Source organism: Rhinoderma darwinii, chromosome 11 (assembly GCF_050947455.1).
Source record: "Rhinoderma darwinii isolate aRhiDar2 chromosome 11, aRhiDar2.hap1, whole genome shotgun sequence".
In the NCBI taxonomy this organism is placed as follows: Eukaryota; Metazoa; Chordata; class Amphibia; order Anura; family Rhinodermatidae; genus Rhinoderma; species Rhinoderma darwinii.
Window position 1 is genome coordinate 75,725,189 of NC_134697.1, and position 26,757 is coordinate 75,751,945.

Here is a 26,757-nt window from a genome sequence, read left to right on the forward strand (position 1 = left end):
TATATATATATATATATATATATATATATAAAATTCTCCAACACAGAAAACAGGTGTCCTGATGGAGGAATCACCCCTCTTATGTACGATGCTTGAGGAGACGATGTAAGGGGAGGGTCGACAGTTAGTAATTGGTTAAGGATCCTCCATGTGTTAAATTAGCATAAGGAGACGCCGCTCCCAAAGTAGCCACTTGGGGGCCACAGCTAACTGTGCGTCACAGCCTTCAGTAGAAAGAAAGTAGAGGAACCAAGAAGCATGCAACTCAATCTGTGCCAATGGCATCACAAAGGGAAGGATGGACGCTGCTCGGGTGAAGTGGAGCCTCTGCAATGGTTCAATCACAGCGAGATATGAAGCTCAAATCAAGAAGCAGCAGCAGCACTAATTAAGACTTGTGTATGGACGAGGCTGCGCTCTCTGCTCACTTGCTCAGCGTTCACAATCTGCTGTGAAGATGCAGCTCGTGGACTGCAATTGATTTACAAGCAAACCACAAAGTAAGTGTTTTCTTCCGATTCCCAGCACAGATCTGAACCTGCAGAGATCTATATGTGCAGAAATAGGTGAGAGAATGTTAGGAATGGAGATGGAGGACATGAGATGATTTTACTTCCCAGCAGTGATTCGGGACTAGATCTGCAGAAGAGATTGTTGTTTATGGTCACAGGCTACAAACTTGTTATTTCTAGTGGTAAAGAATCATCTGAAGCCTCCGCCTATGTCCTGCATGGATTTTACAGGTTTCATTGAACTTGTCTGTTCAGTTTACTTTTCAGATATGCGGTTTACCACGCAGCGATTATTAGTCCAATATATATGTTCCAGCTTAGAGCCATGTTTATATACATTGTAAAAACCTAAAGGTTTTTGTCTTTTTTTTATTTTTGCAGCACCCTAGAGTGACGCCCTGTTGACGGCCCATCTAATCTCCTGAATGCTCCCTCTAGGATCCAAGCTTCTCTCCTGAGACGTGTCGCTCTGAGTGTGAACAGACGCCTGGATTTTGTGTTGCTTGAGCCTTAGCAGTGAGGGTTGAAGACATGGCTACAGAGAATACTCCAGGGACTGCCAAGTCCGCGGTGGAGAAACTATCCACTGCCATGGGTGAAAGAACTAAACAAATTGGCTCAGCCATGAAAGAAGCCCCCCACCACAGAAGACTCATCCTGTTCATTGTCTGTGTGGCACTTTTTCTTGATAATATGCTTTACATGGTGATAGTACCAATCATCCCAGACTATATACAAAGTATGAGGTTGGATAGTGAAAAACACTTTAGAGAAATAAATTCTAGTTCATCTTACTCCAATAAATCGATCATCAGACCCCCGTACCCGACAGAGAATGAAGACATCAAAATAGGAGTGTTGTTTGCCTCCAAGGCTATCCTGCAGCTGCTCGTCAACCCCCTGAGTGGCACTTTTATAGACCGGGTTGGCTATGACATCCCTCTATTCATTGGACTCATTGTTATGTTCCTTTCCACTGTTATCTTTTCTTTTGCTGAGAATTATGCTACACTCTTCGTAGCCAGAAGCTTGCAAGGTTTGGGATCTGCCTTTGCAGACACCTCTGGGATCGCTATGATCGCAGACAAGTACACAGAGGAAGCAGAGCGGAGCAAAGCCTTGGGCATAGCCCTAGCATTTATCTCGTTCGGGAGTTTGGTTGCGCCCCCTTTTGGAGGCATATTATACCAGTTTGTGGGTAAAAGAATGCCGTTCCTTATTCTAGCCTGCATATCCCTCATTGATGGCATTCTCCTATTAATAGTGATCAAACCCTTTGCTAACCGGACTAGAGAAAATATGCCAGTGGGCACACCCATTCACAGACTAATGATCGACCCATACATTGCAGTTGTAGCCGGGGCACTAACCACCTGTAACATTCCACTGGCGTTTTTGGAGCCCACCATAGCAAACTGGATGAAAACTACTATGGGAGCCTCTGAGTGGCAAATGGGTCTAACTTGGCTGCCAGCTTTTTTCCCCCATATTCTAGGCGTTTATATCACTGTAAAGCTTGCAGCTAATTACCCTCAATATCAATGGTTCTATGGTGCAATAGGAATGGTTATAATCGGTGCCAGTTCCTGCACAGTACCAGCCTGTAAAACGTTTGAGCAGCTTATTATCCCCTTGTGTGGTTTATGCTTTGGCATTGCCTTGGTAGATACTGCCCTATTGCCCACTCTCGCCTTACTTGTAGATCTCCGCCATGTCTCTGTGTATGGAAGTGTCTATGCTATCGCAGATATATCTTACTCTGTGGCTTATGCCCTGGGGCCTATAGTTGCCAGCCAGATTGTTCACACTACAGGGTTCACTCAGCTTAACCTTGGCATGGGACTTGCCAATGTATTATATGCCCCTGCTCTTTTGTTTCTCAGAAACGTGTGCCAAATGAAACCATCGCACTCCGAGAGAAACATCTTACTCGATGAGGAACCCAAGGGCTTGTATGATACGATTAAAATGGAAGAGCGCAGGGCTAAGTCTAACAAGGGCTCACATAAGGGGGAACCTATGCAGGACAATAATATGGACAATTACAACGGAGCACGAACAGGTAAATACATGTATGATGAAGAATCCTCTGACTATGAATATAGCTAGACAAAGTTGTTATGGGGAGGACACTAAAGAATCAGCCATATGTTTATGCACCAACATGCAATTCATAACTTGTACTTTTCCTTTTTGTCACAATGCTTTCTGTAAAACCTTTTTTTTTATGTCAAGTTTTTTTCTTACTTAAAAACGTTTGAAACCATCATTAATTCAAGGTCATACTAGGTAGTAATAATGTACACCCCTTCCAAAAAAAAAAAAGGTGCAGTATTGTGGAACTGTTTAACTGTCTATTTTTAAAGCCAACTTTGTGTGAAATACTGTATATCTGTACAAAAAAATAAAATAAGATAAACTATATGAAATAATACTGTGGCATATTCAGGGAAATAAAGTTGCTAAATATTGTAAATATCTCTAGTTTGTCAATTCATTACATTAACCTTCCTCTAAATTTACTAATCAAACTATGAATATGATCCATTAAAATGAACAAATGCATATTCAATAAAACCAGACTGGACATTTTGTATAATACAATGTATATTTACTAGATCTAGATCGTGCAGGCAGTTATATCAAGACACGTAGGACACAATCTTATCATTAACATTCGCGGAATTCAACAAGTTAAAATTGAATTTAAATAGAAGTTGAAAATTCACCCGACAATTATGAAAGTGTCGGAAAGGAAATGTCAAGAAGCTGTATACAGCAGCTGTATTTCTAGCTGAGCATCATTAGTCTTCCGAGTGATGGACCCGCTTCCCAATTCCTGATTATTGTAGAAAATAGGACATTCTATCAATAAATACATAATACAAAGTGTCCATCAAAAGTCCGAAAAGATGACGGCTCTCACGAAGTATAGAGGAAGCCATTAATCAAACTCCCACGCACATACAACTCTCCCAGTCCAATAGATCACAGACCACGTCTAATACTGAGTCCCAACATTTACATGGATTTTGTTCAGATATCACATAGCAGTGAGGCTTCTCTATATGATTTTTTTTGTATACATTAGTCCCGACACAAATTCTGCCATCATAAACGTTTCGGTGACACCTTTTCCTATTCTCTTTACTTGTCTGTACAACTTTTTATTGCTGCATCTTTGGATCCTCTTGATGAACTTCACAATTCGCTCAATGCTACTGTATTGCAAACGCTAGGAAAATACGATCCTCTAAATCTGCATTATGGTCAAAGAGTGGAAGAAAGTCCAAAGGCAACACAAATTTTAGCTAAACTTTATATAATGACCAATACATAACTCTGTATGACAGATAAAGGGAGACGTAGACCGGGACAGAGGAACACATCATTATGCCAGACCAGGTAAGTCAAATAACGGGAGAAAACTTCGTTTCTTCTTTAAAACCTAATCTATAAATAGGGTTAAAACTAAATGCAAAACGAAGCATATCTCACAATAAAGATTAATTATCAAATTAGCACTGGAGAGGTTCCTTGTATTAAGTGAAGATCTATATGTGGAGTACTATAAATATTTCCACATGTTTTACTGTAGACATTAGTAATGAGCCTAAGACCTGCAGTACTGATACACTGTAAAGCAGCATCACATTAGTCCTCCCCTAAACCTTGAGACATTAGTTGGGGTGGAGGACGTTGCACTGGTGGAAGGCAGGGTTTTCAGGCAGGTTTTATCTCCGACAACTTAAATGTGTACGAATAGGAAAATGAGGGAGGAGTCCCGCAGTAATATCACCAAAGGTGGGCAGGAAGAGGTGGGGGGGGGCAGATCTTCCCTAACACTGATGCCTGGTTCAAATCATGTAGCACTGTCTTCTAGGTTAGGACTAGTACTATGGACAGGGGCACCGCCTGCTTGCGGTGGGGATAGCACTAGTATCATGGACAGCTGCAGCGTTTTCTAGCAGGTGGGAACACGACTAGTACCATGGACAGCAGCACAGGCGTCATCATCAGCACTCACACAGCAACACTTTTACGTACTGACAGTCCATCTGCTTTGTGCCTCTGAGAAGACTTGGTGAGGCGGATGAATTGTGTGAAAGAGGTAAGCGCTCTCATGACTTTAGTGCAACGTTTTATACAATAAGGCTTTTAAAGTTTTAACAGGTTACAGTCTTGCCGCATTCATATTATTTTAAATCAAAGGGATGATAAAGACACTTGGCACCTGGAAGAAGCTGTACAAAGTTTTAGTGGCTGTAGAATTCCAATACATTCAGCATTCAATAAACTGTAGACAAATAAATATTAATGTTGAGCTTTACTTGAGTGCTTCTAGTCTTTTAGTTCTATCAAATTATGATCAAAGAAATGCAGCAAACAGATGTCCAGTAGGCAATGTATAGGAATATCAAAGAAAAAAAGCTTAGAGGTAAAGCTGTAAGAGTTAAACGAATTTCCCCAACAGTTTAATAGACACAGAGTTTACTCTGCAGCTAAAAACCTTTTGGTTTGTATACTGAGTATCCAATTGATGCTTTCTGTGGTTACCTAAATTATTAATGAAGCCAGTGAGATCTCATCAGCAACCTTATCTGCCTATCATTGCTATTTAGTACATTGCACTGCTTTGCAGTACTTCTACTAGCACAGAATATATATATATACCATGTATATCCAGTACATAGGAACATTATAAATTGTCAGGAACACAAGCTGCAAATTGTAATAATTACATTATCTGAATAAGTGAATTATATTGTGGCAATTATTGTTCATTCATCCAGTGCACCAACTACTCGGCATAAAATAAAGTCTGTGTATATATATATATATATATATACAAGAGGTGATTAAAAGTGATCCCATTTTTCACTGAATTTGGAGTGCTGTCTTGTCTTTTGGAATTGTTGCTATATATATATATATATATATATATATATATATATATATATTTATTTATATATATATACATATATATATATATATATATGTATATATATATATACACCCACACACATATATATATATATACATATGTATATATACATACATACATACACACACACACACACCACACACACACACACACACACACACATATATATATCCATACACATACACACATATATATATATATATATACATACATATATATATATATATATATATATATATATTTATTAAAATCATCAGATTATGCCTCTGCTCTGTGTCAGTCAATTCAGCATATCAGTTAACTCAGTCAGCCTACATAGCAGTCAGTACAAGCTACCAAGTTTCCAATGATCTTTCTACAACTCAGATCATATATGTTAACCTAATGCACACTATACTGTACTATCAATGTTACATTAAAATGTAAAATGGCCAGTTTATTAAAATGTATATAGAGTTTACCAGCACAATTGTACACTAAATTGTCGATGACCTTGTAAGAGAAATCTGTTAAAATATAACAATGTTTTCATTAGCTTGTTAAAACTCTCCCCTGGAAGTAAAGTAATACATATTAATATAAATCCTATTATAATATCTACCCCAGAGTAGAAGAAGACAGTGTATATTGCTTATTATATTGCTTGTCTAGTCAGACCATTGTAGGGTTATATTTCTTACTGTTTATTGTTTCTGAAGACATTTTATGTGTTGTAAATAACTTGTAGCAATCTAGCTCCAGTTTATTATTGTTGGGGATACTGAGTACCTGACATTTATTTGTATCACGAGCAGTGGTACAATATAAAATAGTCAAAAACATCCCTTTGTTGGCTTAAAACTGTGAAATGTGATTTATGGCTATAGTTCATAGTGATTGAAAAACACAATTTACATTCAGAGTCATCATTTGTTGGTGTTTATAACAAAAACAAACTAGAGAAAAGTTCTTAACTAGTGAGATGATACAAAAAGACATAACTATAGCATTAAGGTTGTCCAAATTATTATATTTTTCTAAAAGCAGTAAAAGGCAAGTAAAATATATTAGACTGCTAAAAAATATCAATAAAATGTACATGTAGAGGTTAAACAAAAGTAAAATGAAAAGTAAAAACACAATGTCCCTACTTTGACCCCCCAGCTCTAAGGGTTGAAGAAGCAAATGGTATGAAACAAAGAGATTCAGCCACGTCTAGTCACATGATACAATCCTACAGGAGACAGGCAATTCAATTATTATATATAGTCATAGACCAGATACATATCACCCAGCATAATCGGATAATACTTTAGGATCACAAGTAGAACTATTGATCAGTTTTACAGAAGATTTTTGTCTCATTGCATATGAAGCTATACAAGTATTATTTTAAAGGTCTAATTCTACAGTAGAAAAACTCACGTGGAACATTCTTGGCTTTAAGGTATATTGTCTTAAAACGTTGTTCTGATTTTATGTAGTATGTATTTAATCTATTGAAACTCTTAATCTTTTATATCTTGTTTGCCTACTTATTGAAACGTAACAACACCTTCACAATACAAAAGAATAAAACTGTTTTGTGCCAATGTCAGTGTAACACATTAGAGGAAAAATCAAATGGGATTGGGGATAGGGCCAATGTAAAAATATGATAGCACATAGCAGATAATACAGACACAATACTAAAAATGAGTGACCCAGTGAGAGGCCACAAGCCTCGCTAGATTGTGTAGTTAGAATCCATTTTGAATCCACTTGTAAATCTTACCGCTTAACAAACCATTCCCAATAATTAATATATAAATCATGGATTATGCAAATTAATATCAAATCTTCAATATAATGAAAATATTTCCTCCAATCCTTTTATATTCTACTCTACTACAGTATATTATTTTAACCATGGTGTCTATGATCCTATATATAGGGGTAGCCAGATAACTCGCTTGTGGGAGCTACACTAATAACTAACTGTTATCCCACCCAGGGATGTATTTTTCATTAGGCACCGGAGGTCCAGTGCCTAGGACAGTGCTTTACGTGGGAAGTTTGCCAGTTGGCATTAATTAAATGTTTAATTTTTTTTCTTTTTACAAGCCCCTTCTGACTTCCACTGCACTTATGACTGGAGCGGCGTCTTTTCTGGGGGAAGGGATGTGTTCAAGGGGGATGTTGTTAGACAGCACCTCAAAGGCTCAACTCCCTCCCTCTCTCTCCGCTGTGCCTTGGAGCTTGTAGGCAGCATATTTTCAGCCAGTAAATTTGCGGGGCTGGGGGGCTGTTTTAAATAATTATGGATTTTATTGAGGGGGGGGCAGATGCCCAGCATCTTTTAGTCTGATTAGGGGGGATGGATGCCAGCCAGCATATTTTATTTGATTGAAATGGAGATGGATGTAGATGGAGTGGCTTTAAATTTGATTGTTGGTAACATGTATGCCATCCCAGCAGCTGTAAATTTGAATTGGGGGGATGGATGGCAGCCGAGGCAGCAGCTTTGAATTTGATTGGGGTGACATGGATTGCGTCCAACAGCTTTGAATATGATTGGAGGGGATGAATGACAGTCCAGGCAGCAGCTTTGAATATGATTGGAGTGGATGGATGACCGTCCAGGCAGCAGCTTTGAATATGATTGGAGTGGATGGATGACAGTCCAGGCAGCAGCTTTGAATAGGATTGGAGGGGATGGATGACAGTCTAGGCAGCAGCTTTGAATATGATTGGAGGGGATGAATGACAGTCCAGGCAGCAGCTTTGAATATGATTGGAGGGGATGGATGACAGTCCAGGTAGCAGCTTTGAATATGATTGGAGGGGATGGATGACAGTCCAGGCAGCAGCTTTGAATATGATTGGAGGGGATGGATGACAGTCCAGGCAGCAGCTTTGAATATGATTGGAGGGGATGGATGACAGTCCAGGCAGAAGCTTTAAATATGATTGGAGGGGACGGATGACAGTCCAGGCAGCAGCTTTGAATATGATTGGAGGGGATGGATGACAGTCCAGGTAGCAGCTTTGAATATGATTGGAGGGGATGAATGACAGTCTAGGCAGCAGCTTTGAATTTGATTGGGGCAGGGTGCGGTTGCCCAGAATCTTTGAATTTAGTTGGGCAGATAGATGCCAGTGCAGCAGCTTTTATTTGATTGAAAGGGAGACAGATGCTAGCCCAGACAGCAGCTTTGAGTTTGATTGGGGGAGGGGGTGGATGCCCAGAATCTTTGCAAGGGATTGGGATGCCAGCTAGCTGCTTATATTTAATTGGAGGCGATTCCAGCCCAGTCAACAGCTTTGAATTTTTGTGGGGGAACGTGGCCCTAAAATTATTCTAAAATATAGTTCCCACAGCAGATTGTCCTAAAATTGGAGCCATATACTACATACACAGTGGTGCCTTTGTGCAGCTATTTCCTGCTCCTCTAACGATGAAGTAGTGTAAGGCAAATAGAAATTCCAGCAGAGTAATAACATCAACACAGAATTTCCCATACTAATGAGCCCACCACATAGAATTACCCCTAATATTCAATCAACTAAATAGAAGATACAGTCATGACGTTTCAGGAACATGCCAGGAATATCTCAATAAATCAGGGAAACTTGTTTGGCATGGGGCTGGCTAGTCAAGAGCTGCATTAATGCTGTATGGAACTGGACTGTAAATGGGTCCATGACTAAAACCATCACAAATCAAACAGTTGTCCCATGTTTTGTGCTTCTGTTTATCATTCACCAAGTGGTGAAAATCTAATTTTACTCAGTGTCACCGCAACCTCAGTCTATAAGGGTTAAACTACATGGCAGTCACCAGGAGACTTTGTATTTTTCAGTATAGCTTTCTATTATATAATTACATTGCAGTGAACCATGAACCAACCATGTATCAACCATGTACCAACCATGTACCAACCATGTACCAACCATGTACCAACCATGTACCAACCATGTACCAACCATGTACCAACCATGTACCAACCATGTACCAACCATGTATCAACCATGTATCAACCATGTACCAACCATGTATCAACCATGTATCAACCATGTACCAACCATGTACCTTGATGAAACAGCACAATGTTGTTGTGATTATAGAATAACTCAACTGATAGGCTGCAAGAGAGTCTTGTCATACAAGCATTAACGGGGCAGACATTTTCAGTGCCCAATGTTCAATATAGCAATCTCAAACTACTAGGTAAATCAGTAATTCATTTGGTAAATAAGTTTTTTGCCCAAGCAGAACTTATAGGATTTGTAACCAACAATTTCTGTTTTCTGTTTTATATTTATGTCAACTAAACATGATAAGATGTATGTAAGTTATGTATATATTTTAGTATGTAAACATTTAGTTTAACCCCTTGTCAAATTAAATATTCAGTTGATCCTCTAAGAGAAATAACATTAAAGCAACCTCTGCAGGGAACTGTGCAAAAAAGTCTATGCAAAATTGGTCCAATAGTATATTATTTTTTGTAAGGTTTACGAACTTATTTAACTTGTTAGACCTCAATTCATATCAGCTTTACACACTTCCAAAACGATAAATTCTTTGGTTCTTCAAGTCTATCAAAGTGTTGTGCCGACACTCAACAAACATGGGCTCTTCTAAACTACTGTCTGGGGATCTGAAAATAAAGATTGATCACTATCACAAAGCAGACCACTCTATAAAGAAATCTATATATTTCATGCTGGCAATTCAACTACTCTACACTTCTTTAAGAAAATGGTAGTTAAGATAACTGTAGATGTCAAGACAAGATCACATAGAGCCGCTCATAGTCTGGTCAGGTAGAGCAGCAAAACATCCACATCACTGCCGAGGACCTGCAGAAATGTTTGACGGGCTGAGTAGTAGTGATGATCTGCTTCATTGTTTCCGTGTTTCTTCAAAGTCAAACTTAAACTTCTTCAAGAGACAAAACAATAAGGTTTTGGAATGACTTTTAGGGTCAGTGCACACAAAGCTTTTAGGCAGAGATTTTGACGCAGAAACTGCATAGGAATAATCACCAAAACAACAGCCCAAAACATCCACCATTGATTTCAATGGGAGGCAGAAGCGTTTTTTTTTCCAGGGCAGCTTTTGGGCGCTTGCGGAAAAAATAGCAGCATGCTCTTTTTTTCGAGTGGTTTGCGCCTCTTACCCCTCAATGAAATAAATGGGAGGCAGAAAAAACCTGCATTTGTCATTTGGAGCTTTTTTTTAGGCAGTTTTTGCCCGTGATTTTTGTATTCGATTCAACGGCTGCGGGCAAAAACGCAGAAAAAAAAAGAACACTGGCAAGTCAAAATTCCTTCTTTTTTTTCTGCCTGCAAAAAACTCTGTGTGAACTAGCCCTTACAGTCACTATATTTGAATAGTATTGGAATTATAATGGTAAATCTCAAACATGCTGTTCATACAGAACAGCTAAATAATATTTCTTAACTAGCAACATTCTGCAAGAAAAAGTGTGAACAAATTAACAATTGCTGCTAGCTGTCTGTTATGAAAATATTTCTGCCAAAGGGGGTATTCAAAGGCGTAACTTAAGCTCTTGGGCCCCAATGCAAAATCTGTAACAGGGTCCCCCACTCTTTGGCACTCCTGAGGTGCTACCTCCGCACAGAGGCGTAGCTAGGTTCTCCAGCACCCGGGGCAAAGATTCAGTTTGGCGCCCCCCCCCCCCCCCAACCTCTTTCCCGACATCTCCTTCCCCCTCGCCGTGTTTGTTTTCTCTACCAATCGACGTGTCATTTCTTTTTATTTAACGTGAGCATAAAATTATTTGTACATTTCACAAGCAATATGGTTCTATACACAACACCAGAACCAAGCTCGGTACATATATACAGCCCGAGAACCAAGCTCAGTACATATATACAGCCCCAGAACAAATACAGCTCAATTTAGTGCAACCCCTGCCGTATAGGTTTGTACGGCGTAAAACTACAGCTCCCAGCATAGCCCGAACAATGGTAAGGATATGCTGGGAGATGCCGTTTCACAAAAAATAAATCCTATCATAATCATCTCACTGCAGATCATACAGTGACTACAGTGCTGATTAGAGGCAGAATAAACATTTACATTAAGTGACTCACCGGTGACGTCTCAGATTCTAATTCTTTTTCTCCATCAGGTCCAGACCTCTATGATGACTTCTCCCGGTCACAGCCCATTTCTGCAGTTTTCCGCTCAGATGTCTTCAGCTCCTCACTTTTCCAACATTTCTGCACCTATAAATAAATATAAAGTTATCATTATACCACACACTACACCCCTAAATATAATAGTGCCATACACTGCACCTCTAATTATAATAGCACCATACACTGTGTCCCATACACACACACACCGTGCCCCCTGTAGATAGTGCCTGCCATAGAGCCCCCTGTAGATAGTGCCTGCCATAGAGCCCCTGTAGATAGTGCTCCACTAGATAGTCCACCCCTGTATATAGTGTCCCACAAATAACTCCCCCTATAGTGCTCTATAGATAGCCCACCCCTGTATATAGCCCCCTGTAGATATAGCCCACCCCTGTATATAGAGCTCTACAGATAGCCCAACCATGTATGTAGCCCCCCTATAGATATAGCCCACCCCTGTATATAGTGCTCCACATATAGTCCACCCCTGTATATAGTGTTTCACAGATAGCCCACCCCTGTATATAGTGTTTCACAGATAGCCCACCCCTGTATATAGCCCCCCCCTTGTACATATAGTCCACCCCTGTATATAGTGCTCCACTAGATAGTCCACTCCTGTATATAGTGCTCAACAGATAGCCCACCCCTGTATATACTATATACAAGGGTGGGCTATCTGTGGAGCACTATATACAGGGGTGGACTATATGTACAAGGGGGCTATATACAGGGGTGGGCTTTCTGTGGAGCACTATAGGGGGAGCCATTTGTGGGATACTATATACAGGGGTGGGCTATATCTACAGGGGGACTATATACAGGGGTGGGCTATATCTACAGGGGGACTATATACAGGGGCGGGCTATCTACAGGGGGACCATATCTACAGGGGGACCATATCTACAGGGCTGGGCTATACACAGGGCTGGGATATACACAGGGCTGGGATATACACAGGGGGGCTATATCTACAGGGGTGGGCTATACACAGGGGGCTATATCTACAGAGGGGGGTTATATACAGGGGTGGGCTATATACAGGGGGAATATATCTACAGGGGGCTATATCTACAGGGCTGAGCTATATCTACAGGGCTGGGCTATAAACAGGGCGACTATATCTACAGGGGGGGCTATATACTAGGATGGGCTATCTATGGAGCACCATATACAGGGGTGGGCTATATCTACAGGGGGCTATATACTATATAGCTCACCCCTGTATATGGTGCTCTATAGACAGCCCACTCCAGTATATAGCCCCCCCTGTAGATATAGTCCCCCTGTATATAGTCCCCCCTGTAGATATAGTCCCCCTGTATATAGCCCAGCAGATATAGTCCCCCTGTATATAGCCCAGCCATGTAGATATAGTCCCCCTGTATATAGCCCCCTGTAGATATAGCCCCCCTGTATATAGCCCCCCTGTATATATAGTCCCCCTGTATATAGCCCAGCAGATATAGTCCCCCTGTATATAGCCCAGCCCTGTAGATATAGTCCCCCTGTATATAGCCCCCCTGTAGATATAGCCCCCCTGTATATAGCCCCCCTGTAGATATAGTCCCCCTGTATATAGCCCAGCAGATATAGTCCCCCTGTATATAGCCCAGCAGATATAGTCCCCCTGTATATAGCCCAGCCCTGTAGATATAGTCCCCTTGTATATAGCCCAGCCCTGTAGATAGACACCCCCGTAGATAAAGTCCCCCGTGTAGACAAAGTCCCCCCCCCCCCAGATACAGCCACACTTCTATTACAATTTAAAAAAAACAAAACAATTTCAAACTCACCTTACTCCCGCTCCCACGCCGTCCGGCAGCCATGGAGACCTGCGCTCTTCTGCGCAGGTCTCCTGGGGGTTGAACGATGCGTCTATGAAAGGCGCTGATTGGCTGGTCAGGATGACTCTCCCTGTCAGTCAGTCAGCGCCTTTCATCGACGGAAGCGTCACTGGTACAAAAGGTACCAGTCGCTTCATTCGTGGAGAGGTGCTGAATGGCCGGTCATTCATTGCTTCTAATTGTACCTGTGTCCTTGCGACACAGGTACAATTATAGTGCAGGAGGAGGTGGCGCTGGCGCCCCCCTCTGAACTGCGCCCGGGGCACGTGCCCCGCCTGCCCCCCCCCTAGCTACGCCCCTGCCTCCGCACCTATTCTAGCTATGCCCCTGGCGGTGATGCCCACATTTTTGCACATGATCATTTTTATGTTTCATTTATTCCACTATGATTCTGCAAATAAACCTAAATTTGTGATATATAAATGTAGATGTGTCCACTTCACTTAGAAATCAACAGAACATGTAAACACCACCTTTGGTCTAGATAGAACATCTCCCTCAAACATTAGGTTCCCGAAAATGGGGAATGTTCTTGTTTCTTTCCCATGGCTCTAGAAATATCCAGCAGTGGAGGGGCCAGACAGCACTTCACTCCTCCCAACTACTGAAAAGCTCTGCACACATTTGATTTAATAATAATAATAAAAATAAAAATAAAAGCTTTTAATGTTTTATGTGATTATAAACAGTTTTTAATAATTGTCTTTCGTTTTTCTGATACAGCTTCTATGTATCCCCTATATATGGCTGTCTCGTTTGCTATCAGCCAAATCCGTCAGTGATCTAACTTAGATGTGATCGATATTATTGTGATCCTGTTTGTTAGGGCTATGTTCACACATTGCAATTTGTTGCTGATTTTGATGCAGAATCTTGAGCCAAAGCCAGAAGTAAATCCAAGAGTAAGGAGAAGTATAAGTTATTCCTTTATATTTGCCATTCCTTTTGAAACCTGTTCTGGTTTTGGCTCAAAATTCTGCATAAAAATCTGCATCAAAATCATGATTTGTGAACATAGTCTTAGACACCCACAGGATCCGCTGCCAAGCTGTCAGTTCACTTTACTGAATTCAGCTGACAGCAAATGATACAGCTTCTATGTATCTAGGATACATAGAAGCTGTATCAGGAAAACTAAAAAACATGTTTAATAAAGATCAATTCCAACATCTTTTATAATGACAAACATTTATTGAAAAAACAAAAGTTTTTTAAAAAGGTGTACATGGCCTTTATAGTGTGGCTAAACGGTCGGCTTTTTCCGGAAATAAATGTATCGTGTACTCAATACAAAGTCTCTGAGTCTGTACCCTGATACATCAGTTTTCCGGAAAAAGCCGAACAGAAACGAAGCAGCTGAGCGCTCACACGAGGGTTTCAGCTGCTTTGTGCTAGTGATTGGTGGGGGTCTCAATGCTCATTTAGCTACACTTTAAGGATTAGATTATATTGGGCATATTCGTTTTGATGCAGTTTTTGTGGCAGTATTTGGCTTCGTTTTTTGAGCCAAAGCCAGAAGTGGAACCAAAAAGAAGGAAAGGTATAAAGAAAAGACTGATGCTTCTCTTTTCTGTTGTGTCCACTCCTGTGTTTGGCTCAAAAAAAACTGAGCTAAAAGATGCCACAAAAACTGCATCAAAACTGTGTGTGTGATCCTGGCCTTACCCACATATTTGACTTTTTTGCTTGTATTTTTTAGGAGGTTTGCTTCTCTAAATCTTACATTCTCTCCATGCTTGCTGAGTGGGCGAGTTCTCCTGCTTTTACTTCAGTAGTTTCAGGATTTCTCCCAAAAGCTGTCAATGTAAGGGCGCATTCAGACGTGGTGGAACTGCTGTTGAATCCCGCTTCGGACAGTCCGCAGAGGAATTCTGCAGCAGCCGCTTTTTTCATTTCTTTGTATACATTTTTAGGAAGTCAGTTCAGACGTTGCAGAAAATAACTGTGCAGAATTTAGGCTGCGGTGCAGAATTTTCCCTCCGCAGCATGCTCTTTCCATTGCTGAGAAGAAGCGGAATTTCACTGCAGATTTCAGCCTTTGCAATGCGAAAACGGAAATCTGTGGCAAGTACGCTGTGATATCTGCAACGTCGGAATTACCTGTCAAATATGCAAAAGTTGCTGCCGATTCGTTGCGTAATTGCCCCAAATCTGCACCTACATTTGCAGCGGAAAAATTCTGCCACGTCTGAACATGGCCTAATGGTCAAAGCAGGACTTCCTGCACCCTTTCCCCAGTGGTTATCTTAGTCACAACAGGGTGTACCACTGTTTTTCCCCTTGGTTACAGCAGGGTTCCCCTCTTTCCTCAGTGGTCCCAGCAGGACCTTTCTTATACCTTCTTCCCTTTTTGCTATAACCGAGCCCCCAGCTTCTTTTTCTCAGTGGTTACAGCAGGGCTCCCCTTGCTTTTCCACCTTGGTGACCTTGAGACCTCTTCAGAATTTATCTGTGGACTGGCAGTAGACTTATAGACGCCATGTGCACGTTCTACGGCATGCAGATGAAGCAGCCTATACGTTTTGAGCCCTCAGCTTTATCTCTGCCTACTACCAGTCATGTGGAATACACTAGAAGATCGGGCATGCACAGGCACATCTCAGAAAAATGGCTGTAAGCACTGGTAATGTCCTGTACACATAAAGGGGCATTGCTTATCAATAAAACACTGCAAAACGTTTTATTACAATTATTTGTAAAACACAGTTAAAATATGAATGTAATAGTGAGAATATTCTTTTAATAGAAAACATTTATTTTGTCCAACAGATTTTATTAACTTGAAGAGCAGCATTCTTTTTTTTTTTTTTAATCACAAAATGCCTGTGTTAAAGAAATCCACACTCGAAAAGTCTGCAAGCAAAGGAAGCGAGGAGGGAGAGGTAGGACGCACGCATGTTCAAATGTTTTGCATGTCTTAGTACTAAAAAGAGAACTAAAGAATTTTCATACATTGTACACGTTCTATTATAGTCTCCTGGTTTCACCTGTCAAATTTAAATGAGATTTTTCAGACTGAGTATATTAAAGTATCACACTGTCACCAACTACTCCAAACACATAGCAGTATGTAAAAAAAAACAGAAAATAAATGACCAGTAACTAAAATATAATCTACTGTATTAAGTAAGAATACTCCAAAATCCCATTTCAATCAGTCAGAAAGAGGGAAAAAAACGCCTCGACGAGTGTTTTGACGAGTTTTTGTCAGACCACTGTGCAAAAACCGTCTGGAGCAGTTTTTGCAGGAGGAATTTTCCTCCTGCAAAATACTCTGTGTGAACACAGCCTTAGGCTATGTTCACACGGAGTATTTTGCCGAGTTTTTTGACGCGGAAACCGCGTTGCAAAATTCGTCAAAAACGGCCCTAAAATGCCTCCCATTGATTTCAATGGGAGGCGTCGGCGTCTTTTTCCCGCGAGCAGTAAAACTGCCTCGCGGGAAAAAGAAGCGACATGCCCGATCTTCGGGCGTCTACGCCTCTGACCTCCCATTGACTTCAATGGGAGGCAGAGAAAGCGTATTTCACGTTGTTTTATGCCCCGCGGCGCTCAATGGCCGCAGGCAAAAAACGGCGCGAAAATCGGCGTGCAGGGAGAGGAAAATCTGCCTCAAACTTCCAAACAGAATTTTGAGGCAGATATTCCTCCTGCAAAATACTCCGTGTGAACATAGCCTTATAGTTAGCGTTCTGTTACATGGTTTTATATAAAGGAGGAGATTTACTAAGCTTAAGCTCCAGATGATTTTAAACTTAGTCAATGGACTGCTGACTATTGATAAATAGCTGTTGTGTTCTGGGGTCGGAGGATCTTACCGGAATCCTCACATCACTAACAGGAATGTTTCAGGTAATAACACTGCACTAAACAACTGCTAGTTATGCAATCCCCTAATATATTGTTTACAGCAGTCCCAAAAGGTAGGGATTATGTGGAAAACCCAAACCCAAACTTCACTTAGGCCCTGCAGAATCCCTCAGTAAAACATGTAATGGGCACATTCTCTCTCATTTATTCTATTTGGATTTGGTAAAAAAAAAAAGAAAAAACTTAAAAGATGTTGCTATTTTGTAATGACCCAGTCCTTACACTCATGAACCTGTCCCTATACTCAGTGGAAGAATCTATTTCATGAGCTAGGAATTAGGGATCTAAATGATAAACTGCCTTATCAAAATCCAAGAGCTACTGGTCCTATAAAACAGCCCGTCACCCCTAATATTAGTTCTGCCAGTGTCTGCTACTATAAATGTTCACTTAGAAATACCTCAATTTCAATACTTAAAATGTCCCTTTAAGTCCACAGTGTAGTGATAATTTGATCCACAAGTCTCACAGTAAAATTCCTATAATTCTACATCACACAGGTCACAATTCGGGCAGTTTAACATTTGGGGGTTGTTTTTTTTTGCACAGGACAGCAACATAATCTAGACAATAATCAATTACATAGGAGATGTCAGGTCTGACATGCCTGTTTTGATAAATCCTGACCGTGTCCCCATTTTGACAAGGAGCATGGTAACACCCAGTTGTCAGATTATTTATGCCTTTCCAGGGGGAATAACAGAGAATAAGGACAACACAAAGTTTCAAGAAAAGAGGCTCCAGAATTCTTATGGGGAATTTACTAAAGCAGACATGTCATGAGAGTGGACGATAAGGATTCCCAATGACTGTCCAATAATCCTAAATATATAATACTTTGGTGCCATTCAGGTCCTATTAGTACCAAATTAAATACATTTTAATGTACTAGATTTCATAAAAAAGACCAGGATGCTGTCACAGCCTCACCTTATTGCGGAATATACTCTTGTTTACAGTATGAAGTATATTTCTAGCACAAATACTCCTTTACTTCTAACCCTAACGCTAAACATTGCTTACAACGGACTATACATTACAACAGAGCACGGAGAAGCTGAAGCTATTTATTTATTTCCTGTTGCTTACATAGCGCCAAAATATTCTGCTCTGGGGATCACAACCTAAATTCCCAATCTCAAACACACACATACACACTAGGGCCAAATTGTATAGGAAGCTAATTAAAAGGGTTCTCCCATCAAGACAACCCTGTCCATATGCCCTATAGACATCATATTGGGACATCATCACTCGGGACCCCCTCTATAAGGCACAGTGGAAATCCACCAACAATCAGCGACTCCCACTCTGGTGGATTGGGGTCGTCCACTTATTAAATGTAATATTACATTCCCTCTGTAGCAGCAGCTACACGGGAAATGATCAGCCAACCGCAACTTACCCCAGCAAAGTATGCTGTTTGCCATGGGTTTTGAGAGCGGCTCTCATATTAAAGGCTATGGACACTTTTGAGGGCATTATTTTTTATTTTGTTTGAATAAATAGATTAGTTCGTGTGTTTAGTGTAACTTTGTAATTAGTCTTTAATAAAAATCGTTTTACTTTGGAGATACAGCTGTTCTGTATTCTCTATAAAGAATAGCTGTATCGTTCGCTTTACACTGAATCCGTCATTCCCGCGGACCTGACGGGTTCAGTGTCAGCAGGTCCGGCATGTCTCTGACATGCAGGATGCAGCTGTAATGATCACATCTAAGTTCAGAACTTAGATATGATCGATTTCAGGTGGATCCTGCATGGCAGAGAAACGTAGGACCTGCCGTCACTGAACCCGTCAGGTCCGCGGGAAAATCCCTCAAAAGGTTTCCATAGCCTTTAAAGAGTTTGTCTGCATTAAGACAACCCCTTTTACCTATGAGTATGTTTTCAGAGTGGGAGAAAAAGCAGTATTCTGGTATTATGTGTACTGTAAACCACTTCCCAAACAAATTGCATTTTCTAGGCTAGACCTGGATTTTTTTTGTAGTGAGCATTTTAATCACTGTCTATAGGAAATCATTAGGCTAGAGCCATTTATCTCATTACAAAAAAAAAATTGCTGTGATAAATTGCTGTCCATAGGATTATCTTGAAAATCTCTACAAAATTTCTCCATGCTGGGATTTCAGAGCTACACGCTTTTCAGGAGCGATTTTAAAGAGATTTTTAAGCTACTCAATGTACACCAATTTATCACAGAAATTATTTGTATTGAGATCACTCACTAGAATATAAAGTCTAAGTCTAGTCCCCGCCTAACAAGCCCTGCAGTATGACTAGGACAAGTTTTCATCCTCTGGCTGTAAGAGCGGTGTTCACAGTGCTATATGGTGGTGCTTACTGTATGGTCCTAGAGAGAAAGCGAGAAAATACCACGGCGCCACATGGTGCAGATCACAAGCGAAAAAAATGAGAAAACGAACAACGGTGAATCAAATGCTCACCTTTGGGGGTTGTGCAAGTAGTTGGCACAACTCTACTATAAGCAGGTAATAATCTTAATGGGTGATGAACCTGCAGCTGGATCCAAACCGGTGGTCAACAGACAACCGCTCAAAGAGACATGGAGGGAGAAAAATTGCGGACCAAAGTACAGCGCTGCTAACATCAAATTCAAGTCCAGACAAAGAGGTGATAAATGGGATTTATTGGGTTTAAACCAATAAAGGCAGTTTGAGGCTACGAGTTTCAACGCTGAGCTAGCGTCTTCATCAGGCCAAGGCCATTAAATCCCATTTATCACCTCTTTGTCTGGACTTGAATTTGATGTTAGCAGCGCTGTACTTTGGTCCGCAATTATTCTCCCTCCATTTCTTACTGTATGGTGGTTACTATGATTCCCTACTACACTGTATGGTGGCACCATATGATAAGGGTATTCTCCCTAGAAGTAATGGGACACGGCATGATTTTTCTCTCAGGTTCAAAAACAAAAAATCCCTGTGTGCCTCCATAAGAAATTGGAGTGATACATAGGTATAGCATGGCTTCATTAAAAAACAAGAATTAAAGAAAACTATCCTGCAAAAAACAGGACACATAAAAGTCTATCCTATCCGTCGCTTCTTGCTGTGCTTTGTAACATGACTCAACATAATGCTATTGCTTCTATTATACATAAAAGACAAATATGAACTGAATGCGCCTTTATACACTTCTATATAACTCCTTCATCCACACTTGCCAATAAACATAATAATAGCATCATCAGCATGATATTCTGGCCTGTGACGACTCCTAACACTACTACTTACATACCACAGTCTACGGCTAATTGCATAATGTACAGTGGTGCCTACTGGCAGTGAAATTATTATTTTAATAAGCTAAAAGCCAAACCTCTGGCTATGTAAGATTGATTTATCCTATACCATACAAGCTATATTTAGAAGGAGGTTTTCGCTCACACACCATTAATATAACTATTTTTCAGCATGCACATTATAGGTGTTTTTTAAGCAATAAAACAAAAAAAAAACAACATAACCCCTTAGTATCAGATGTATTTTGTGCCTGAAAGGAGTATTCCAGCTAGGAAATGCCATCACTTGCTGATCTGTGGGGATTTGACCGCTGACACTCCACCAATCACTAGATTGAAGCGGCTGCAACGCTAGTGTCTAGTTCATTTTTATTTGCATCTCACTCCATGGCTCCTTGTGTAATTTTCCTTTGTGTCATTTTCCCTCACAACCATCCAGGCGCTGTGCAGGTCCCGGCACCGCGCAGAGAAAATGTCGAAGCAACTGATGGTATATCTTAGCAACAGTCACTTGCCCTAAATTTTATACCCGTTTAATGTCCAGACACTTTTTTAGCAATTTAACTTTCATAATTAGTGACTTTTGCCTCTTTTTTTATTTTCTTACATCTTGTTATTTGTATTTCCCCGCATATTCAGCTTTTGCTGTGTGAAATTAGTACACAAGTATACAAAATATAACCTACTGTTAAAATAAAGCTGGGGTAACAAAGTCCGCAGCGTAACCCTCTGATATTCCAGGGTATAATTAGCTATAAGTCCAGATATACATTAACCACTTAGCAATATCCGACGTACAGATACACTACCCTAAGATTGGCACAAGCTCAGGAACTGAGGCCAGACTTTAGGCGACTGGTACCGGCTGTTTCAAACAGCTGACTCTAGCCTGCAATGGCCTGGATCGGATATAACTCTGAGGGAGGGGATTCCCTCTGTTCCCAAGACCGCCCCCCTTGTGACGAAATGAAGACCCCCACTCTGCCATCAGCGCTCTACTATTAAATCTTGCCGGAGCCAAGGCTTAATAGTAGAGCACAGATAAAGGCAATCACATGATAAAGTCCCCTAGGGGGGTCTAAAATAAGTTTAAGAAATGCTCAATAAATTTTTCAAAATCTAAAAAAGAATTGAAATAATTAAATGTTAAAAAATAACTTTTCACAAAAAAATGATGTAAGCAATAAAAAAACAATAAACATAATTTGTATTGCTGCGTCTGTAAAAGTCTAAACTAGTAAAATGACATTATTTAAGCCGCCGGGGTGAGTGCCATGAGAAAGAGAAAATTCACAATTGCAAGCATTGCTGTCTTTTGGTCACTTCGTTTAACCAAATAAATGTAATAATAAGTGATCAAAAAGTCATATGTACCCCAAAATGGTACCAATACAAACTACAGCTCACCCTCGCAAAAAAACAAACCCTGACACCGCTCCATCGACAAAAACTTAAAGAAGTTATGGCTCTCAGAATATGACAACACAAAACACTTTTTTTTAACAAATAGTTTTTGTAGAAGTAATATATGATGAAAAAAACGATATCAATTTGGTATGGTCATAATTGTATTGACCCTGCAAAAGAAAATGAACATATTGTTTTTACCGCGCGGTGGACGCTGTAAAAATGAAACACAAAAAGGAAAATGGCGTATTCGCTGTGTTTTTGTCATTCCACCCCCAAAGAATGTTTTTTTACTTTCCCAGTACATTATACAGTGCCCACCAAAAGTTCCAGAACACCCTCATAACTTTTGAACGGCTCGATCTAGAGGGTTGAAATTTGGTGGGATTTAATGGGCTCATAAAATCTACCAGTTAACTCCAAAAAAAAAAACACCCCCACCCCCTTGGGGGCAGTGGGGTGTGCGGAGGGCAGCAAAATCTTAAATGGCACGGGGGGGTCAAGTGGGGGCTCATATAAAAGGTCTTTTCAATACACCAAAATATCAGTGGTCACTAAGGGGTTAATATTTAATACAGAATGCTTAATGTAGTTATTGGTTGGTATGCAGTAGTATTTATCACTTAAAACTTTTCCTTAACATCCTACATTTTTTCTGTGTTCTCATCCCGAAATTTGCTGACATCAGTCACTTTATTTTAAAGCAAAGTACAAGTTCCATGATTTGCGAGTCTTTACTATATACATTACATACAGTGGCAGAACTGCTGCCATGGCAACTTATGTAACTGATATGGTGCCCAGAAACAAGTAATGGCCAGAGCTTTATTAGTCACCCCAATTCCCCCATTACCACTGCTGATAGTAAGCTAATTTTAGCACTGAGCAAGTAGAATGGAAAAACGAGGGGTAAACAAATGTGACCACCCCTATGGCCTGTTAAACCAGTATGACCACCCCTATGGCCTCTTCAATCAGTATGACCACCCCTATGGCCTCTTAAACCAGTATGACCACCCCTATGGCCTCTTCAATCAGTATGACCACCCCTATGGCCTCTTAAACCAGTATGACCACCCCTATGGCCTCTTAAACCAGTATGACCACCCCTATGGCCTCTTAAACAAGTATGACCACCCCTATGGCCTCTTCAATCAGTATGACCACCCCTATGGCCTCTTAAACCAGTATGACCACCCCTATGGCCTCTTCAATCAGTATGACCACCCCTATGGCCTCTTAAACCAGTATGACCACCCCTATGGCCTCTTAAACCAGTATGACCACCCCTATGGCCTCTTCAATCAGTATGACCACCCCTATGGCCTCTTAAACCAGTATGACCACCCCTATGGCCTCTTAAACAAGTATGTGTACCCCTATGGCCCCTTTAGTTTCTGTAAGACATGGCTGGTCTATTGACCAGCTATGATTGTGTACTATACCACCTATATCAGTTTCTATCAGTATCCCCAGAGATGGAAATCCGAACTAGAATCGAGCAGCAGAAGTGGAAGAGATGCTAATAATGCAACAGGTAAGTTCAGCTATGGAGGTCATGGACATTACTGAATGATATTACTATATAGAAGCTGCAGACTGGCACTGTTGTATAGGCTAGCCTTTTGTGCCACCTCTTTATGTCCATGACTATATGACATAATTGTATGGGCCCCGCTATTTGCACATTTAGATGCTAAGTGAATAGTATTTCCTGAAAGTTCTGCATAGATTGTACTGTACTAGTCATACTTTGACCGTGGGATAGTGAAACTGCAGATACGGACCGTTCGGTCAGACTAAACCATGATAAATAAATTGTATTTAATATGTTGTGATTGCAACTATGTTACTGGAAGGGAACATACAAGAACAATTCTAAGAAAAAAATGTTCTCTTTTTCAGGAGTTACCCAAGCTGCCTGTGCCACCTCTGCAGCAAACTATGGATATGTATCTAAAATGCATGAAGCACTTGGTCTCAGAAGAACAATATAAAAAAAGCAAACTAGTTGTGGATGGATTTATGATGTCTGGTGGTGTTGGGGAAATGCTGCAACAAAAATTACTGGAGCGACGAGAGAAAACGGAAAACTGGGTGAGACTTGTAATCTTGTACCGTCTCCAAAGCATTTATGAATAACTCACATTATAAGCATCAAAGAACAAAACCACTTGTGTAATATAAAACTTTTAAACGACCACTGCCAAAAGTGTGCATGCATTTCATGAACAGATGTGTGCTACCTTTAGGTGGCAGACCACACTAGCAAAATGTATGAGTTATGGCATTTTTTAATTTTTAGGGCTTTTCTATTTAGTTGATTTATTTGTTCTCGTAATTGGTTGTAATTCATTTGGTTAAAGAGATTGTCTCATCGCAGGCAGTAGCGAACCCCTTTCACATAGCAGCTATGGGTGCTGGGTGCTAGGTCTACCGGTACCCTGAGCAAAAAGCAGATTTTTCTAAGGGAAGCTGTGGCCAGGCAGACAGAAGGGTCGTTTTCCATGGAGGCCATTTAAAATGACTTTCTGTTTTGATTAATAGAGAGGGGACCCTAAAAAGTTCCATAGAGACAATGTAAAAAGCTGACATAGATGGGGGTTTCTGGTCCCAAAGAATGGGTTCCTACAGGCTCACTTTATTTAAAAAAATAGACTATATAATATACAGTATGTACCTGTAAAATACTGGGTTATTCCCACACCACTGTTCATTGGGGTCCCCTGCTGCTTCTTATGACCATTGGCGCACCACCTCAGATACATAGTTATATCATTGATAAGGTTGAAAAAAAGACATGGGTCCATCAAATCCAACTTATAATTCTTCCATGTTGATCGAGGTGGATACCAATTTCCCAACATTAAGGGAAGAAAATCCTCCCCGACTCCAAAAATTGCAATCAGAGTAAATGCTTGGATCAACGTCCCATCTCCAGAATCTAGTACTCATAAGTTGTAGTATTGTACTTTTTAAGAAAGGCATCAAGGCCCTCCTTGAACTTGCTAAATAAATCAATCATCACAACATCTTGTGTCAGAGAGTTCCCTATAGTCTACCTCAGTAAAGAATCCCCATCTACTGTATAAACCATTTTTCCTCAAGACGTAGAGCATGCCCCCTTATCCTTGTTACAGGCCTAGGTGTAAAAATATCATTAGAAAGATCTCTCTACTGTCCAATTATATATTTGTACATTGTAATTTGTTCGGCTCTAAGTTGTCCTAAACTGAATAGCTCCAAGTTTGATAACCTTTCTTGGTACTGGAATCTGCCAATTGCCTTAATTACCTTGGTTGCCCTTCTTTGTACCCGTTCTCGTTCAGCCATGTCCTTCTTATACACAGGTGCCCAAAATTGTACACAATATTCCATGTGTGGTCTGACTAGTGATTTATATAGAGACAAAACTATGTTTTTGTAATGACCATCTATACCTTTGTTGCATCCCATGATTTTATTTGCCTTGGCAGCAGCTGCCTGGCACTGGTTGCTAAAGTTAACTGTCCACCAAAACAGATATGCTTAGTGTTTTACTTTTCAATACATGACGTGCAGTAATGTGGCACAAAGGGATAACACAAAGCTGCTGGGGATCCAGATGACTGGCGGCTTCGGGACAGTGTAGAGATTTAAAGATAACAATATCATGAACACTCTTTTTTTTTTATCATGAACCTGTAGACCCTATTCTTAGATGTAAACATATCCTTTTGCTGGACATGATTTATGACCCTCATACATGGTAACTGTTTTAGATAGAAAACTACAATTGAAGAAAATCCACATTAATAACAGTGTGTGCATTGACTATTATGAAGACACATTTTGGGGTCAATCTGCAATTCGTAGCTAAAGACTGATCAATAATTCTATCAATTGATTACTGTTCTATATCTTCCATGGGTTTATATAGCAAGAGCATAGCTGACAATTAGATTGTGAAATGTCTCTGTGTTGTTTTTTTCCTGCATTGATTGCATTACTGTCTCCAGGTTACGCATGCGATACTGAAATTATGATCAGTCTTCAATGTACCTTATTTTTACTATGGTTTTACTTTAACATCATTTCTTTAGATACACCATTACTGGCTTGCTGACATGTATCTAAATAATCGACTGCCGCTCCCAGTTAACTCCAGTCCGGCAGTAATATTTGCACACCACAACTTCCAGGATGCCAATGATCATTTGAGGTACTGTAATACTGAACGCTTTGTTTTCCGTCATTAAGCTCTAGCGCAGTAACAGTGTTTGCAGGTGACATATCTCATAAACAAAGCACGCTCGCAACTGTGAGAAATGCAAATGTCCTAAAAAAAAATATGGAGTGGAAGTATCTGGTGATGTAGTAAAATACAGAAACAATAGATGCCTGTGTCTACACAGAACAACAGGGTTATGGTTGTCTCTTTAATCCTTCCACAGATGTAAAATGTTCTTTGTGTTCCTCTTCACTCAAGAGACCTAAAATAGAAATTCCACTTTTTTATCGTTTTCCTCAGCCATAGCCTAAACACAAAAGTTCATCTAATTTGAAATAAATGGATGTAGAGGTCATCCAATAGAAGTCACCTGTACCAATAACTCTTTTCCAAGTGTCAAGCGTTTCTTTCCTGCAAGCAAATATTAAAGGGGTTTTCCATTTGATCTATATTAACTTGAATTATTGTATTGTAAAAAGTTGTCCTATCCCTTATCCTTTTCAATATCTCTGTTTGTGGTCAGAAAAGACAAATATTCTTATTTGTCCTCAGTGACTGAAAACCTATAC

The 26,757-nt window shown here is 40.2% G+C and overlaps 2 protein-coding genes across 2 annotated transcripts in view; both read left to right on the forward strand.

Moving 5' to 3' along the window:
* The first annotated feature begins 251 nt into the window (after positions 1–251).
* SLC18A3 (solute carrier family 18 member A3) lies at positions 252–2,988 on the forward strand. Its single transcript, XM_075842807.1, has 2 exons — positions 252–500; positions 894–2,988. Exon 2 carries the CDS (start codon positions 1,044–1,046, stop codon positions 2,619–2,621), a length of 1,578 nt encoding a protein of 525 aa, XP_075698922.1. The 5' UTR covers positions 252–500; positions 894–1,043; the 3' UTR covers positions 2,622–2,988.
* A 1,419-nt stretch (positions 2,989–4,407) lies between these two features.
* Positions 4,408–26,757, forward strand: part of CHAT (choline O-acetyltransferase) — a 91,973-nt gene continuing 69,623 nt past the window's right edge. The window contains exons 1-4 of the mRNA XM_075842808.1: positions 4,408–4,623; positions 16,206–16,318; positions 23,884–24,075; positions 26,061–26,179. Of these exons, the coding sequence (XP_075698923.1) occupies positions 16,256–16,318; positions 23,884–24,075; positions 26,061–26,179 (374 nt within the window). The 5' untranslated portion in view covers positions 4,408–4,623; positions 16,206–16,255. The remainder of the gene's footprint in view (positions 4,624–16,205; positions 16,319–23,883; positions 24,076–26,060; positions 26,180–26,757) is intronic.